Source organism: Seriola aureovittata, chromosome 17, assembly GCF_021018895.1.
Source record: "Seriola aureovittata isolate HTS-2021-v1 ecotype China chromosome 17, ASM2101889v1, whole genome shotgun sequence".
In the NCBI taxonomy this organism is placed as follows: Eukaryota; Metazoa; Chordata; class Actinopteri; order Carangiformes; family Carangidae; genus Seriola; species Seriola aureovittata.
The window spans coordinates 21,794,045-21,807,201 of NC_079380.1; the positions used below are offsets into that span (position 1 = coordinate 21,794,045).

Genomic DNA, 13,157 nt, shown 5'->3' on the forward strand with positions numbered 1-13,157 from the left:
TTGAGGTTAGTCAGAGTTAATCGTATCAACCCGTGTCCATCCAGGTTTAAAGCAGAGCCGGCACGTTGAAGAATTAATCTCAGGTTACCCTCCTTCATCAAAAAGCTGGGCAGGAACCCTCTGGCCACCCTGCCTCCACCACCCTTTCTAGGGGGAAAGTGAAAGCACCCTTTGCATGTGTGGATATTTGTAAGAGCTAATGAGACTTTGCGCAAACTTGCTGAGTGATCTCACCTGGGCACACTGCAGAGAGATGATAATAATCACAGACATCCCTACAAACAAATGAAGGAGCGAAAAAAGGCTTAACGCCACAGCTTAAATCACAACCACAAGGCCTTCACCTTCCACGGAGGAGTTGAACATTGACCAGTGTAATGATTAGAGAAAAATGGCTCTGTTGTACTGGCACGCCATTGTGAGCTGGGCACGGGTGTGATGGCGGACCACCACACTTTTCTCTCTTGACAGCACGAAAGCCGCAGATGCTGTGAGACAAGTAATGAATTTGATGTGGTGAGGCTTTACTAGAGGAGCTGATGTATTGAATTCATCACCATTTCAGTATGAATTTCCACAATAAACACATCGCAAAGGGGCTGCTCCATCCTCCGTTGCATTCATTTCAGGAACTAGAAGCTCTTGCAATCGAGGAATCTATGCCTATAAAGCAAGGCCGTTCTCTACTATTGATATGTGACTGAAGCTGCGGTAAAAAAAAAAGCTTTGATCAGAACAGCCTCCAATCATGAGGCCGATATCTCGTGCTTGCCCTTTGTCATGCTTTGTAAAAGCTGAAACAAAAAAGTTCATTTCACCAGTGTAATATTTAAAAAAGAACGATACAAACAACAAAACAGCAGCAAATAAAAAAAAATACAAATACATAAATATAAACATTAAAAACAGCCACATGAAGGACAAAAGCAATCAATGAAAATGTCTACTCCTCTTCGGTATAGGCTGCAGAAAACTAAGGGCATCTAAAGTTAAACAGGGTTCTAGACCGACATTGGATATGCATGCGGCCGCCCCTGATAAAATAAAAAAAACACCCTGAAGTGCAGTCCCTAACTTCAAAGGGAGCACTAGTTTGGGAAATAGGCAAGAAATCGAGGGGCGAGGGCAGTGGAGGAGACAGCATGGAGAACAGCCAGGCGGGAATGATAGGAGAAGAGCCTGCGGACAATAAAATCAGTTTAGTTCTCGCTGGAGCTCCCCTCCCTCACACTCGCCACTAATCCAATTCTGACCCATTAACCACCACAGCCAGGTTAACAGTGCAGGCCTTTGAAGAAGGTCTTTCCCAAACCACCCAGGAGGATTAGCACTTCTCCAAGGCCAAAGAGACACTCTCGCTCCCTGCACTCTTTCCCCCTGACAGGGCGACGCAGAAGGCACACGACCGGTGCATGCTTACTGAGTGACACAGTCTGTAGATCCTGAACTGAGATGTAAAAAAATAAATAAATAAATGTTTTTAAATCATATGACTCATCCTGGCTGAGTACACCGCACACACATTTAAATTCTTTATGAACTGTAATTAACCATGACTTCCTGCATATTGACTCCATAAATCAAAGACGTGGAAATAAAAAGAGGACGATCTTCCTTCTCTCGACCAGGAGGGTGGAAACCCGCACAATGATCTACCTTGAGAGAAGTACACCTGCATGTGTGAGACACCACACGGGCTGGAGACCAGTGCTACAGGTGCTCTGGTGACAACAAGTTGCCCCGTTGGATTCCCTACTACAATACATAGAACATCCCATATATAAAAAAGGTGGATATTACAGTTGAACCGCCAGTGTTTAGGTTGGTTTGGTTGAGTTTGTATTCAAATTTTAGCTAACCATTTCAACCATTTATCTATTACTTTTAGCTTTTAGCAGAACTAGTTTTCAAGCAGGTGCAACACATAATGTTCAGGTGTTACAGCTGACTCGATATGTAGACGTACCGTATTTTTGAAATCAAAAAGTGAGGAAAAGTCTTTGTATGTACCCGCTGCAGTTCCCTGCAGGAGTACCCCCGAGCTACAAGTAGCCCTGGTTGGGAACCACTGATGTAGGACAGTCAAGTATAAACAGAGAACATGGTTGGTAACTTTCTCTGTCCTTTCGGGCTCCAAATGAAACAGGGTGTGCGGATCCAGGAAAATATTATCTGTTGTTAATGTTACAAAGCGGTCATTCTGAAGTGTTGATGCTCTCCTCAGCAGGAAGAGAACGTCTCCCCAAACCACACATGCCGCCCACTAATCTAACCCATGGCACGCTGTTATAATACAGTGACAGGATAGAGCTGTAAGCCACCCAGCGACACAACCAACACACAAGACGCCTCATGTCCTGCTGAGTAATATGACTGCAATTCTTCACTTTATTGTTACAGGGGAACCTCAAAAGGGGGTTTCTGGACTGTTCTGCTCCCCACCTGTCAGGGGTGACGTTTGGACAAGTGTTTGGGTCTGGGGAGCACTTCCTCTCTACGAAGCTGCCCACTCTCTCTCCCCCTGCTACATCTGGTCTCCTCCGGGCCGTTTGCTGGCGGCGGTTGAGGGTAAAGCAACCGCAAAAGGCTTTGTCCTCATTGAAGAGCAGCTGAACCAACAGGAAAGCCAACCCCAGCCAGTCAATTAATTGATGGAACAATTTAAAATTATGGGAGGCTCTCAGCAGGGGGAAGGAAAACGTCTACAAATGATATGCAATAATTGCTTGTTACGTTCCCTTTTTGATTCCCACACCACATTTTTTTTTTTTTTTCCTGGTCTTTAGCCGCCATTATTTTGTTTTCTTTTACATCTTGTTAAAGCAAAATGTGGAAATGTTTGCTCAAAATGCATGTCCATGATGGGCCAGTAGACTCAACAGTTCACCACATGCAGCTAATCACTGTGTATTTACAATGTATCCTGTCTGAACACCCAGATGAACCCAAATCACTTCCATACAGCCACTCTGTAAAATGGCTCTGACTGAGACCACATGAATGTACAAAGTGCCAGTTCAGACCACATTAAAACTCTCTTGATCATCAGGTCCTGTGCCTCCACAGCCCCATCTGTGCCCAGCTGTGGGGCTTTTCTTCTTCCAACTATCCAACATCCAAAGACCCCCCATCTGTAGACTAAAGTCGGACCGAGCTGCATTGAAAAAAAAAAAAAAAAAAAAGCGAGACCTTAGCCTTTCACTCAAAAGCCACACAGTGGGCCAGTGTGAAACCCCAGGGCTTTGGTCGCATCTTTAAAATAAGTCTGTTTGATTCTCAGGCAGCATCTGTGTCCATTCAACTGTCAGTCGTCTTACAAGGGAGCAGAGCAGGGAAGTTTTCCAACAATTTTATCGCAAATAATACAACTCTCTCTCTATCAGTGGAGTCGGCCGCAGCACTGTCAAATCCTGATCGTTCGCAGTGAAATGAAAAGATGCAAAAGCTACACCTACAGAGAGAGAGAGAGCATCACACAAACAGAGGATCAGAAAGCACGGAGGAAGCTCAGTTAGTAAGGGTGGGAGTGAAATATGCTTTGGACTTGGTCTGAGGGGGAAGAAGCTTACAGTCGGAAAGAACAGGAGTGACTCAGAGAGGAAGAGGTGGGAATGCGAATGGAGAATTCTAGGGAATCCCACTGAGATAGCTCTCTTCGCTAGTCTGCCGCGCGCCAAAGAATTCAGATGAGCAAACCATATGCTTTAACAAGTCATATGTAAACTCGCAGCTAAGACAAAAAAACGGCAATAAACGTCAAGAATCTGAATCAGACCAGAATATCAAACAAACAGCACTTCGTTTATTGCGCTGCTTCACGTCTCTCTGGGCAGAAAATGCATTCAAAAAAAAAAAAAAAAAAGGCAAAGACGGAGCATCGTTGACTATGCGATGTGTGATTACAGTTTGTGACGAATCGGACGGACGCAATCTCTTTTCTGTCTCAATCGAACTCTGTGACTTTGCGTTCAGCTGCATGTCATCAAATTTACGGCTGCATGGAAAAGTGGTGCAAATTATGCCATGAGCTATGTCTGCATGACAGGATTTAAGAATGATCAGACCGAGCAATGAGCCATGACTTAATGATGTAATTTATGACTCGGTGGATCATGCATGTAATGCCATTATCTGTGTTTGTGTGTCACATAATTTAGGAGTGATCAGCTGTAGGAGTATAATGGAAACCTGTCCCGTGTAGTCAGGGGGCAATTCTCACCCCAAGTGTTAGTTTTAGCAGCTTGCTTGCCATATTTTTCCAGTTTAATAGCTGGCAAACATCTGCAACATCTGGTTCAAATGGACAGGGGGGTTGTCAGCAAGGAGAGACGCCTACAGCACAAACAGCTACAGGCCTGTTTAAATGTAGCAACTCATCATTCACAACCTGCCTGGAAACAAATTCATCGGCAGCTATGTGTCAAAATTCAGCTCGACTACAGATGACAACATGCAACTACAATGTCGCAATGACACTCTCTGGGCCCGTTACTCCCCAAACAGCAATATAATCAACCTAGTATACACAGCTGTGCAGAGCTACACAAAGAAACACGTAATGAGAGTATGTAGTGAAGCCTCTATGTTAAAAGTGAGCACTTTGGCTCGACCGCCAGGCGGCTGCCTTTACTATACAGCTTCCTCTCCGGCTCCGAGCTCTGCTTCGCACTGTTTTCCAAGCTGGACGCACTGAGCTCAGCTACAGGAGCGAGCTGACCATGTGGATGGCATGGCACGATATTACATAATTCTGATTCTGGAAAAAAAAATTTTTTAAAAACGTACACTGAAAGACATTCAGATTGAATCGTGAACAAGTTGGAAGTTTTTAATGGAGTGATGGATTTCTATTGTTCCCCAACAGGGATTATATTTGGTCTGGGAGGGGTGTGCAGTGTCACTCAGCATCAGGAGGAGAGGTGGTCTGCGAGATCCTGCTCTCGCCATTTTTTCACAGTGAACTCGCATTCTTAGCATTCCACCAGGAGACCACTGCGGTTCATCTCAAAACCGCGGTGACAAACTAATTCACGACCTAATGGACCCGTCTAGATTTCACAATCCAAGTCACGTACAGACAGATTTCGTGGTGACACGTCTCTGAGGGACATCAGCGGACGATAAATAAAGTAAGGTCAGCGGGCTGGAAATTTTACCCAGTGTCAAGAACTACAATGACTTGTTTGCCTGCAACAGGTTCGTGTCTTAATAAAAAAAGGTTATTTCATGGTGAACACAATTCAAACTGTCACAACAATTCAAATGTTACACTGCAAAATGCTCTAAACAAGTCTGAGAAAAAATTTCCTCTGCGAGAACTATTACAGAACAAAAGTAAGCTAAAAGTGCCCGATGTCAAAGGTGTCTACATGCCCTTATCATATATATCATTTTATGAACGATGGATATTTAATCTTTGCTCAAACCCCTTCTCATTATGTGTTGAACTGTGATATACAACACCTGTGTAAAATGTTTGCCGAAGGCTTGCTGTCCTTGGCCACCTTGCATCCGCAGCTCATTAAATCCTTCTCATCGAGATCCCTCCCTCTTGTCTCCACTTATTCCTATCAGAAACTGCACCAGCTTAAATATTTAATTTGGCCCATCCTGATAGAAATAGACGGCCCCCGGAATTTGATTCAGGTCAGATCCTGGACGTACATCAAAGGTGGCAGCTGTCAGGCGCGTCTCCCAGTCAAAACAGTGTGCACTCATGTAAACCTTTTTTTTTTTTTTTTTTTTTTGCTGTTTATGTTGAAAAGGCACAAACCAAACAGCTCAGGGAGAGATGGAGAGGAGGAAGGGGGGGGGGGTGGTGGTGGTGGTGTCCAAACAGACCTGCACAACTGTATGTTACTTAACAACAAATTACTCAGGCTGAAAAAGACCCAGCTTCAAGTGTTTCACAGTGGAGAATGTATGAAGCGCTCATTAGTTGAGGCTGAACTAATACTGCATGGATACAACTTAATGGTGACCTGTTTTAACGCCAGTAACAAACAAAGGAGGCAGCTGTCTGTCGGGGGGGGGGGGGGGGGGGGGGGGCCGTTAAGGGACACTGCTCACTGTTCAGTGGCAGTTGCAGACTCTTGTGACCTGTGGAGCTGCCTGTCATCTCAACCGAGGTTTGTTCTGGCATAAAGGCTTGATTATAGCCAACTGGCAGCCTTGTGTTGGCTAGGCTAACGTCAGCTAGCCAACTTTACGTGAGCCCGTCTTCTTGTCAGCAGAGCAGTTTGTTAAGCAGTGTTTGGAAACACTCCTGCGCTGCAAATATTTACATTTAATAGGATAGGTCGGAGAGAAGACGTGTAAAACATAGTCCCTCATATCGGTTTTTTTCTTGAAGCCACAACCAACTCAAATGGCAGGGCAACACAACGCACAGCTACGTTACTCCGGGACCCGTGTTATGGCTGGTGGTGGTGGTTGCTGGCGACAATCACAAGGTTGTGTCTATTTCCAAGAACAGTAATATCCAAATTCAACCTTATCTACTGGTCTACCGGGCCAGTTTCCCCACTGTTAGCTAATACTCTGGGGGGGGGAAAAAAAAAACACATATTTTAAATACAATATAGCTGTTCTCAAAATCGTAAAAAAAAAAAAATCACAGGAAAAAGGAACCGGCGGCAAGCCAACTCCATGGCCCATGGGAACTGTTCCCATCCAACAAATACACCGAGCCTTCCTAGCTAGTGTGTGGGGGAATATACTTGGGGATTTAAAAGCGTTGCTAGCTACCTGTTAGTCGCAGCTTCACCGGGCCATTCCGCCGAACTCCTTGGTTAGACATCTCCTCTTGGTTCCGGACTTCACTGCACGGAATAAAAAATGTGTCGCTAAATGTGAAATATAACAAGGTTTATCAACCACTCCGCCAGTTTTAGACAATAATGGAGTCAAGGCATTGTGGCCCGGATGTGGACTGAACTGCCATAGCGATCGCTCACAAATGCGAAGAAAAAAAAAAAAAAGAGAAAAGAAAATCGCGGGTGTAGCACTGCTGCAAAGTGCATTTACTAATTAAAAAAAAAAAAAAAAAAAAAAAAAAAAGACTTGTCCCCGGTGAAACGTCTGAACGAGCTGCGGCGCTTGTAACGCGGCGTTTATCTTCACATCTTCGGAAGGAGCCTCTGCCTCGGACTGAGTCCTCCTCTCCGCTCGGCGAGAGTTGAACTGTGGAGCCCTCCAGTTTTAGATCCCACCTCAGGAGGCTGCTGGTAGGAGCTGACCAGTGACGACAGCACACATTGGGGGGAGTGAAACATTTCTCCAACATGTGGCACCTAACTGTAATTCACACACACACACACACACACACACACACACACACACACAGGTCCCAGTGTTGTCCTCGGTGATGTGTCCTGATCCTCGGGTTTTTACTTTGATGGGATAAATAAGTACAGCTCCCCGAGTCTATGGTAATTTATGACTTTTTACAGGGGGGTAGCTGCAATCAATAGATCTGTAGGCTCCCTTCCACCATCATATTTACTTCATTTATGAGGAAGAGGAGGGTTAAGGAAGAGGATCGCACATGTGACTTTTTCTTTTTTTTTTTTTTTAAAACAGTCAATTCAGAGTTTAAAGTCACGATTCAGAGAAAAAAAGTCAGAATTCAGAGAAAGAAAGTCAGAATTCAGGGTTTAAAGTCAGAATTCAGAGAAAGAAAGTCACAATTCGGAGAAAAAAAAGTCAGGATTCAGGGTTTAAAGTCAGAATTCAGAGTTTAAAGTCACGATTCAGAGAAAGAAAGTCAGAGTTCAGAGTTTAAAGTCACGATTCAGAGAAAGAAAGTCAGAATTCAGAGAAAAAAGTCAGAATTCAGGGTTTAAAGTCACAATTCAGAGAAAGAAAGTCAGAATTCAGAGAAAAAAAAGTCAGAATTCAGGGTTTAAAGTCACGATTTAGAGAAAAAAAGTCAGAATTCAGGGTTTAAAGTCAGAATTCAGAGAAAAAAGTCAGAATTCAGGGTTTAAAGTCACGATGCAGAGAAAAAAAGTCAGAATTCAGGGTTTAAAGTCACGATGCAGAGAAAAAAAGTCAGAATTCAGGGTTTCAAGTCACGATGCAGAGAAAAAAAAGTCAGAATTCAGGGTTTGAAGTCAAGATTCAGAGAAAAAAAGTCAGAATTCAGGGTTTAAAGTCAAGATTCAGAGAAAGAAAGTCACAATTCAGAGAAAAAAGTCAGAATTTGGAGGAAAAAAAAAGTCAGAATTCAGAGATTAAAGTCAGAATTAAAAAAATATATCATAAAAATAGTGTACTCTTGATTATTTCCTTATAAATAAAATAATATTCAGTTTACTGCCATAGATCCGTTTCACAGCAGACAATTGTATTCATCTGTCATAACGGTGTGACTGCGAGCCAGTATGAGCAATACCAGGAACCTGTGAGGTAATGTATGGTCTGATTGAGAAGGAGAAACAAAAACAAAAAACAGCTGATTAACAGTTCTCATAATGGCAAAATATTATATCCACAAAGTAAAATTTATGCACACGACATCCACTTATTGTGCTTTTTACAAAAAAATTCTGTTGTGTTGCAAAAATACAGAACTCTAAAACTGCAGCAGCAAATAGTCAGACAGGATTTTACCATTCTGTATAATGATCTTGGCGATAATAATTTTATCTTCTGTTTTGACAATGGTGAGGTAAACACATTTACACTGTTTATCTTAAAATCAATCTACAAGAAACGGTTTACAATGGAGCAGACGTAAGATGGCACCCGCTGGTTCAAATTTGTAATTTGGCTCAATACATGGCTGCTAGGTTTCATTTTGGAGAAGTGGATTTGAACCAGATTGAGTTGAGAATAAACTCCAGTTAGTTAGTCAGACTTAGGCCAGTGGTTTTGTGGTCATTGTTGTAGGGAAAAAAAATAAATAAAAAGACAGTACTAGTGTTCATCTTTAACTTGTCACATAGCAGAACTTATGTCAGTAAATACACTTATCAAGAACAAAAAAAAAAAGTTTCAAAAGTCTGAGCTCACTTTCCCGAATGGTCTCAGACTTCTGAAACTTTTCAGACCACACTTTATATGTATAAATAAATATAAAAAGATCTTAAGAGTATTTATTTAGACTTTCACCATTGCAAGGAACATGGTGGAATTCATTGTAAACTACTTGTAACTGTAGTTACTGTAAATGCAGCGTTTACAGTAACACTACCGTCTTCCGCTGTGAGTCATAACAAACCACAGCACTGGTGCGATATCACTGGTCATGATAAAATAAAACCCCACACATGATCAGATAACTTTATTTACAATCTACATTTTTTCAGTCACTTTAAAACAGTATGTACAGTACGTACAAGAGAAAGAGCAGAACTCAACAAAACAATTACATGAACAAAAGACAAACAGTGGTAATGAGAGTACAGTAGAGCTGAGAGAAGAGGTATTAGAACAGTATCTAGAAATTGAAAGTGCTTTGGTTTTCATTGATCTGGAATGCATAACCATCAGTGGTTGTTTCTGGGACCACCGACTGCACCACCTCCTCCTTTAAAAAAAGAACATAAAAACGGTAAGCCCACTCATGGTCATGGGAGAAAAGTTCATTCTAAAATTAGTTCAAAAATCTTAAAGAGAGACTTACCTCTTCGGAGAAGTATTTCTCAATCAGGTTAAGGGCTGCTTTGTACACCATCTCATTCTCGTGAGACTGCAGCGCCTCAATCTTGTCCAGTCCACCACATTCTTCGATCATTAGACTCAGCTTGTCTGACTCCCCAATTTTATCCCCAGCCTGACAGGAAAACACACATCAGCGCAAGTATTTCACAGCCATCCTGCCAGCTCTACTGACAAAAATCAGGAAAAATTGCGATTAACACACATCTTATTTTATTACCATGACAACACACTCACCATGAAGATATTGGTAATGGCATCCAAGATGACGAGGATAGTTTTGCTGTCTTTAGTGGAGAGTAGATTCAGAAGAGGCTCAATCACATTGGCTTGAACAAGGTAAATCACCTGCTGAACAGTGCCCCCGCTGGTGAAGTTTGTAACAGCCCACACAGCCTCTTTCTGAGTTTTGTAGTCACCCTGCAGAGAGAGAGAGAGAGAAAAAAGATAAACATGACTTGGAAAGTTAGAGAAATAAAAAACGGCATCTGACTGACAATAGTGTGGTAAAAGTGAAAATATATTTTTGCCCCCACCAGTAAAACAAATCCGACCAATAAAAACATACCCGTGCAAGCGTATCGACCAAGTATGGGACTAGGCCTGAATTGATGACCTCCTGGATTTGGGTGTCCCTCCCTGCAGTGATGTTGGACACAGTCCAGGCTGCCTCTTTCTGGATGTTGGCTTTTTTGTGGCGCAGCAGTCGGGAGAACATGGTCAGGGCCCCGGCATCAAGTACGGCCTGAGTCTGCTCATCTGTACCTGTCACAATGTTGCCGATAGCACGCAGCGCAGGGGTCTGGGGAAGGGGTGAAAGGTAATTTTAAAAACCTGGGAGAACCCAAGGAATTGCTTGTGTATCAGACTATATGTGTTATGCACAGAGGCTCCACACAAGAAGCACTAACACGAGTGAGACTTCATACGTACAACAACGGGCAGCTCATCAAAGCCAAGCAGCTTCACCAGGCGGGGAATTACGCCAGCTTGGACCACCACCTCAATGCGGTCATTTGCGCCATCTGTCAGGTATGACACAGCCCAACACGCGTCAGCCAACACCTCCAGGTCATCGTGGTGCAGCAGACGAATGAGAGCGGGTAAGATCTGTTGGATTGCAGCCATAGGTGGGGAGGGGTTCTTGTTGCGGCAGAGGTTCGACAGTGTCCATGTGACATTTCTCACGTAGCTGGTCTGCAAAGCAATCAAGCAAGAGAAAAAGGGAAGGAATCAGTTTGACATGGAGCAGCATTTAGTTAACTCGGGGCACCCCCTAGTGGTCAATGAGAAGAATAAATGTAGGTTGGGTGAGCAATTTGAAATTTGACCATTTAAGAAAGTATCAGATATTACATGATGCAAAAAACAAACAAAAACAAAACAAACAAAAACAAAACAAACTTTTATAGTTTTATACAAAACACTTACAGTAAACACAGACAGGTCAGGGACTGCCAGCAGACTGAGCAGAGGGGCCACAGCTCCATGCTTGATGACCCTGTCTCTAAGAGCTGATCCATCACCTAAACAGGGAAAAGAGAGAGAATGACCTTTGCTTCTAATCAAATAGTCACAACCATCCTTAAAGACAAAAATATACTCTGTCAATTACCAGCAATGTTTCCAAGGGCCCAGACTGCTTGCTCGCTGATATGCTGGTGGAGGGATGTCACAAGGCTTATGAAGGCAGGAATGGCCCCGCCCTCCACGACAGCAGCTGTCTGATCAGATGTCCCGGAGGCAATGTTGGTCAGAGCCCAGGAAGCTTCAAACTGGATTGGGGGACAGTCTATCAGCCCCAGGAACGCGACAAACTTGGGGATCAGACCGGCACTGATCAGCTGGTCAATGGGAGGATGTTTGTCACGAGAGAGCAGTTTCCTGCATTCAGGACAATACAGTAAAAGTGAGTCATTGTGGCAGCAGTTAGTCGTTTTTGAATGTCCAGTAAAGCTCAATGTACGATGTTCTTTAATGAACTGTTATTACCGTGCAGCCTGTGTAGCCTGGAGCTGGGACTCAGCGTTGCCGCTGTTCACTCCTGCGACGATCTCTTCGACTGTCCAGTGCCTGGCAGCCTGTAAATTGTTACATACCATTAGCAATGTATTATGGGACACACAACATAAATGGCTTAACACAACAAAGCAAAGTATTGCAATAACCCTGCCAGTTTTAAGTGTTTAACTGTTGTTGATTATCAAAAAAAGGAAGTGTTGAAATTTGAAACTAAATTTTGTTGGGTTTACTTTACACTGGGTTCTCTTACTTACTGGATCATGGTGGAGTCCAAACATTTAAATTCAGTCAACACCAGGTAAACAAACTCTACTTCACAGTACTACATTTGTGGATATTGGATTAAAGTAGTGTTCTTTTGTTAGTGATGATGTCCAGGACAGTTTCCACCTCCTGGATATAGATCTCCTCGGTTTAAAATAATGCTTTTAAGAAAGAAAAAAAAAAAGTATACCTGACAGTTTTGGGTTCTCTCTTGAAGAGGAGACGTCGCCTCGTCAGGAAATGCGGCCACATTTCTTCTCTTGAACATCTGGTCATCTTTCTTGGCCTTGCGGAGCTCCACGTTCACCTCCACTCTCCTGCGTCGAAGCTCCTGCATTTATTTCAAACGAAAACGAATCCCGCATTTATAACCACAACTCTTGAGCCAACACCTGAGGATAATGCAACTTGGATAAAAAAAATAAAATAAAAAACTCACACTAGCATCTCTGCCTTTGTTCTTGAACTGGTTCAGACGAGCGAGGTTCTCAGACATTTTCAAGTGACAGGAAGCAGCAGCAGTGAAAAAAAAAATCAAGTTTTGTGGGATTATTCCTAAAAAGAAATAAAATAAATTAGCCGATATATTTTGAGCTGCCTCGTGATGCTCTAGCAAGGGGAATGACAAACACGTCAAACTAAGCAGACCGTCCACCATCCATTAACATAGGCTTACTGCGAGCTAGCTTAAGTTGTTAATATAGCACGCGACACACATTAAAAAAAGGAAAATTTAAATTCTTTTTAATATAGCTTACTATGCAGTTAGCACGGTCTTACCTTTCGCTGGAACAGAAGTTGTGGTACACGGAAAGTGCCGCACAGACCTTTAAATTCCTACAACAAAGCTTCCTGATTGGGCTGTTCGAGCGAAAGCATCCGGCCGCGTGCGCTCATTGGACTGTTTGAAAAAATCACGGAGCGCACAGGAAATGTCGTCACGCCACATTAACATCGCGAGAATGTCCGTTAAAAAAAAAAAAAAAAATACAACGCTGACTCTGGATCAGTTTTTTTGCCGTGTCTGTGACTTTTTCACTGTACGTTAGGGATGGATGAATTGTTCCCGGATCGGTGTATTGTGGCTCCAGTGTGATGGCATGTCTACAGTTCACACACGTCTCAAATCTAAGTAAACAACTCTTCTTCATGCTCATTTTAAAAATCTAAAATGATTTTTTATAAAATTAGTTTCTTAATAGTTGCTT

General features: G+C 42.9%; 2 protein-coding genes across 2 annotated transcripts in view; both read right to left on the reverse strand.

Annotated features, from left to right (window-relative positions):
- The window catches only part of smurf2 (SMAD specific E3 ubiquitin protein ligase 2), a 48,801-nt gene extending 41,507 nt beyond the window's left edge, over positions 1-7,294 (reverse strand). The window contains exon 1 of the mRNA XM_056401018.1: positions 6,748-7,294. Within this exon, the coding sequence (XP_056256993.1) occupies positions 6,748-6,799 (52 nt within the window). The 5' untranslated portion in view covers positions 6,800-7,294. The remainder of the gene's footprint in view (positions 1-6,747) is intronic.
- Positions 7,295-9,271: 1,977 nt separating this feature from the next.
- Positions 9,272-12,852, reverse strand: kpna2 (karyopherin alpha 2 (RAG cohort 1, importin alpha 1)). The gene is made up of 11 exons (XM_056401019.1): positions 12,730-12,852; positions 12,389-12,504; positions 12,140-12,280; positions 11,656-11,744; positions 11,279-11,547; positions 11,095-11,189; positions 10,597-10,860; positions 10,232-10,465; positions 9,901-10,083; positions 9,629-9,778; positions 9,272-9,532 (listed from the first exon to the last, which is right to left on the reverse strand). The coding sequence occupies exons 2-11, from the start codon at positions 12,443-12,445 to the stop codon at positions 9,443-9,445; spliced, it is 1,572 nt and encodes a 523-aa protein (XP_056256994.1). The 5' UTR covers positions 12,446-12,504; positions 12,730-12,852; the 3' UTR covers positions 9,272-9,442.
- Positions 12,853-13,157: the final 305 nt, after the last annotated feature.

Excerpts from the sequence above, each read along its gene's own strand:
- kpna2 (XM_056401019.1), bottom strand. The coding sequence starts at position 12,445 with ATGTCTGAGAACCTCGCTCGTCTGAACCAGTTCAAGAACAAAGGCAGA. Across the intron at positions 10,861-11,094 it reads CTGACCTGTCTGTGTTTACT|ACCAGCTACGTGAGAAATGT; the intron begins GTAAGTGTTTTG and ends ATTGCTTTGCAG. Across the intron at positions 9,533-9,628 it reads AGAAATACTTCTCCGAAGAG|GAGGAGGTGGTGCAGTCGGT; the intron begins GTAAGTCTCTCT and ends CTTTTTTTAAAG.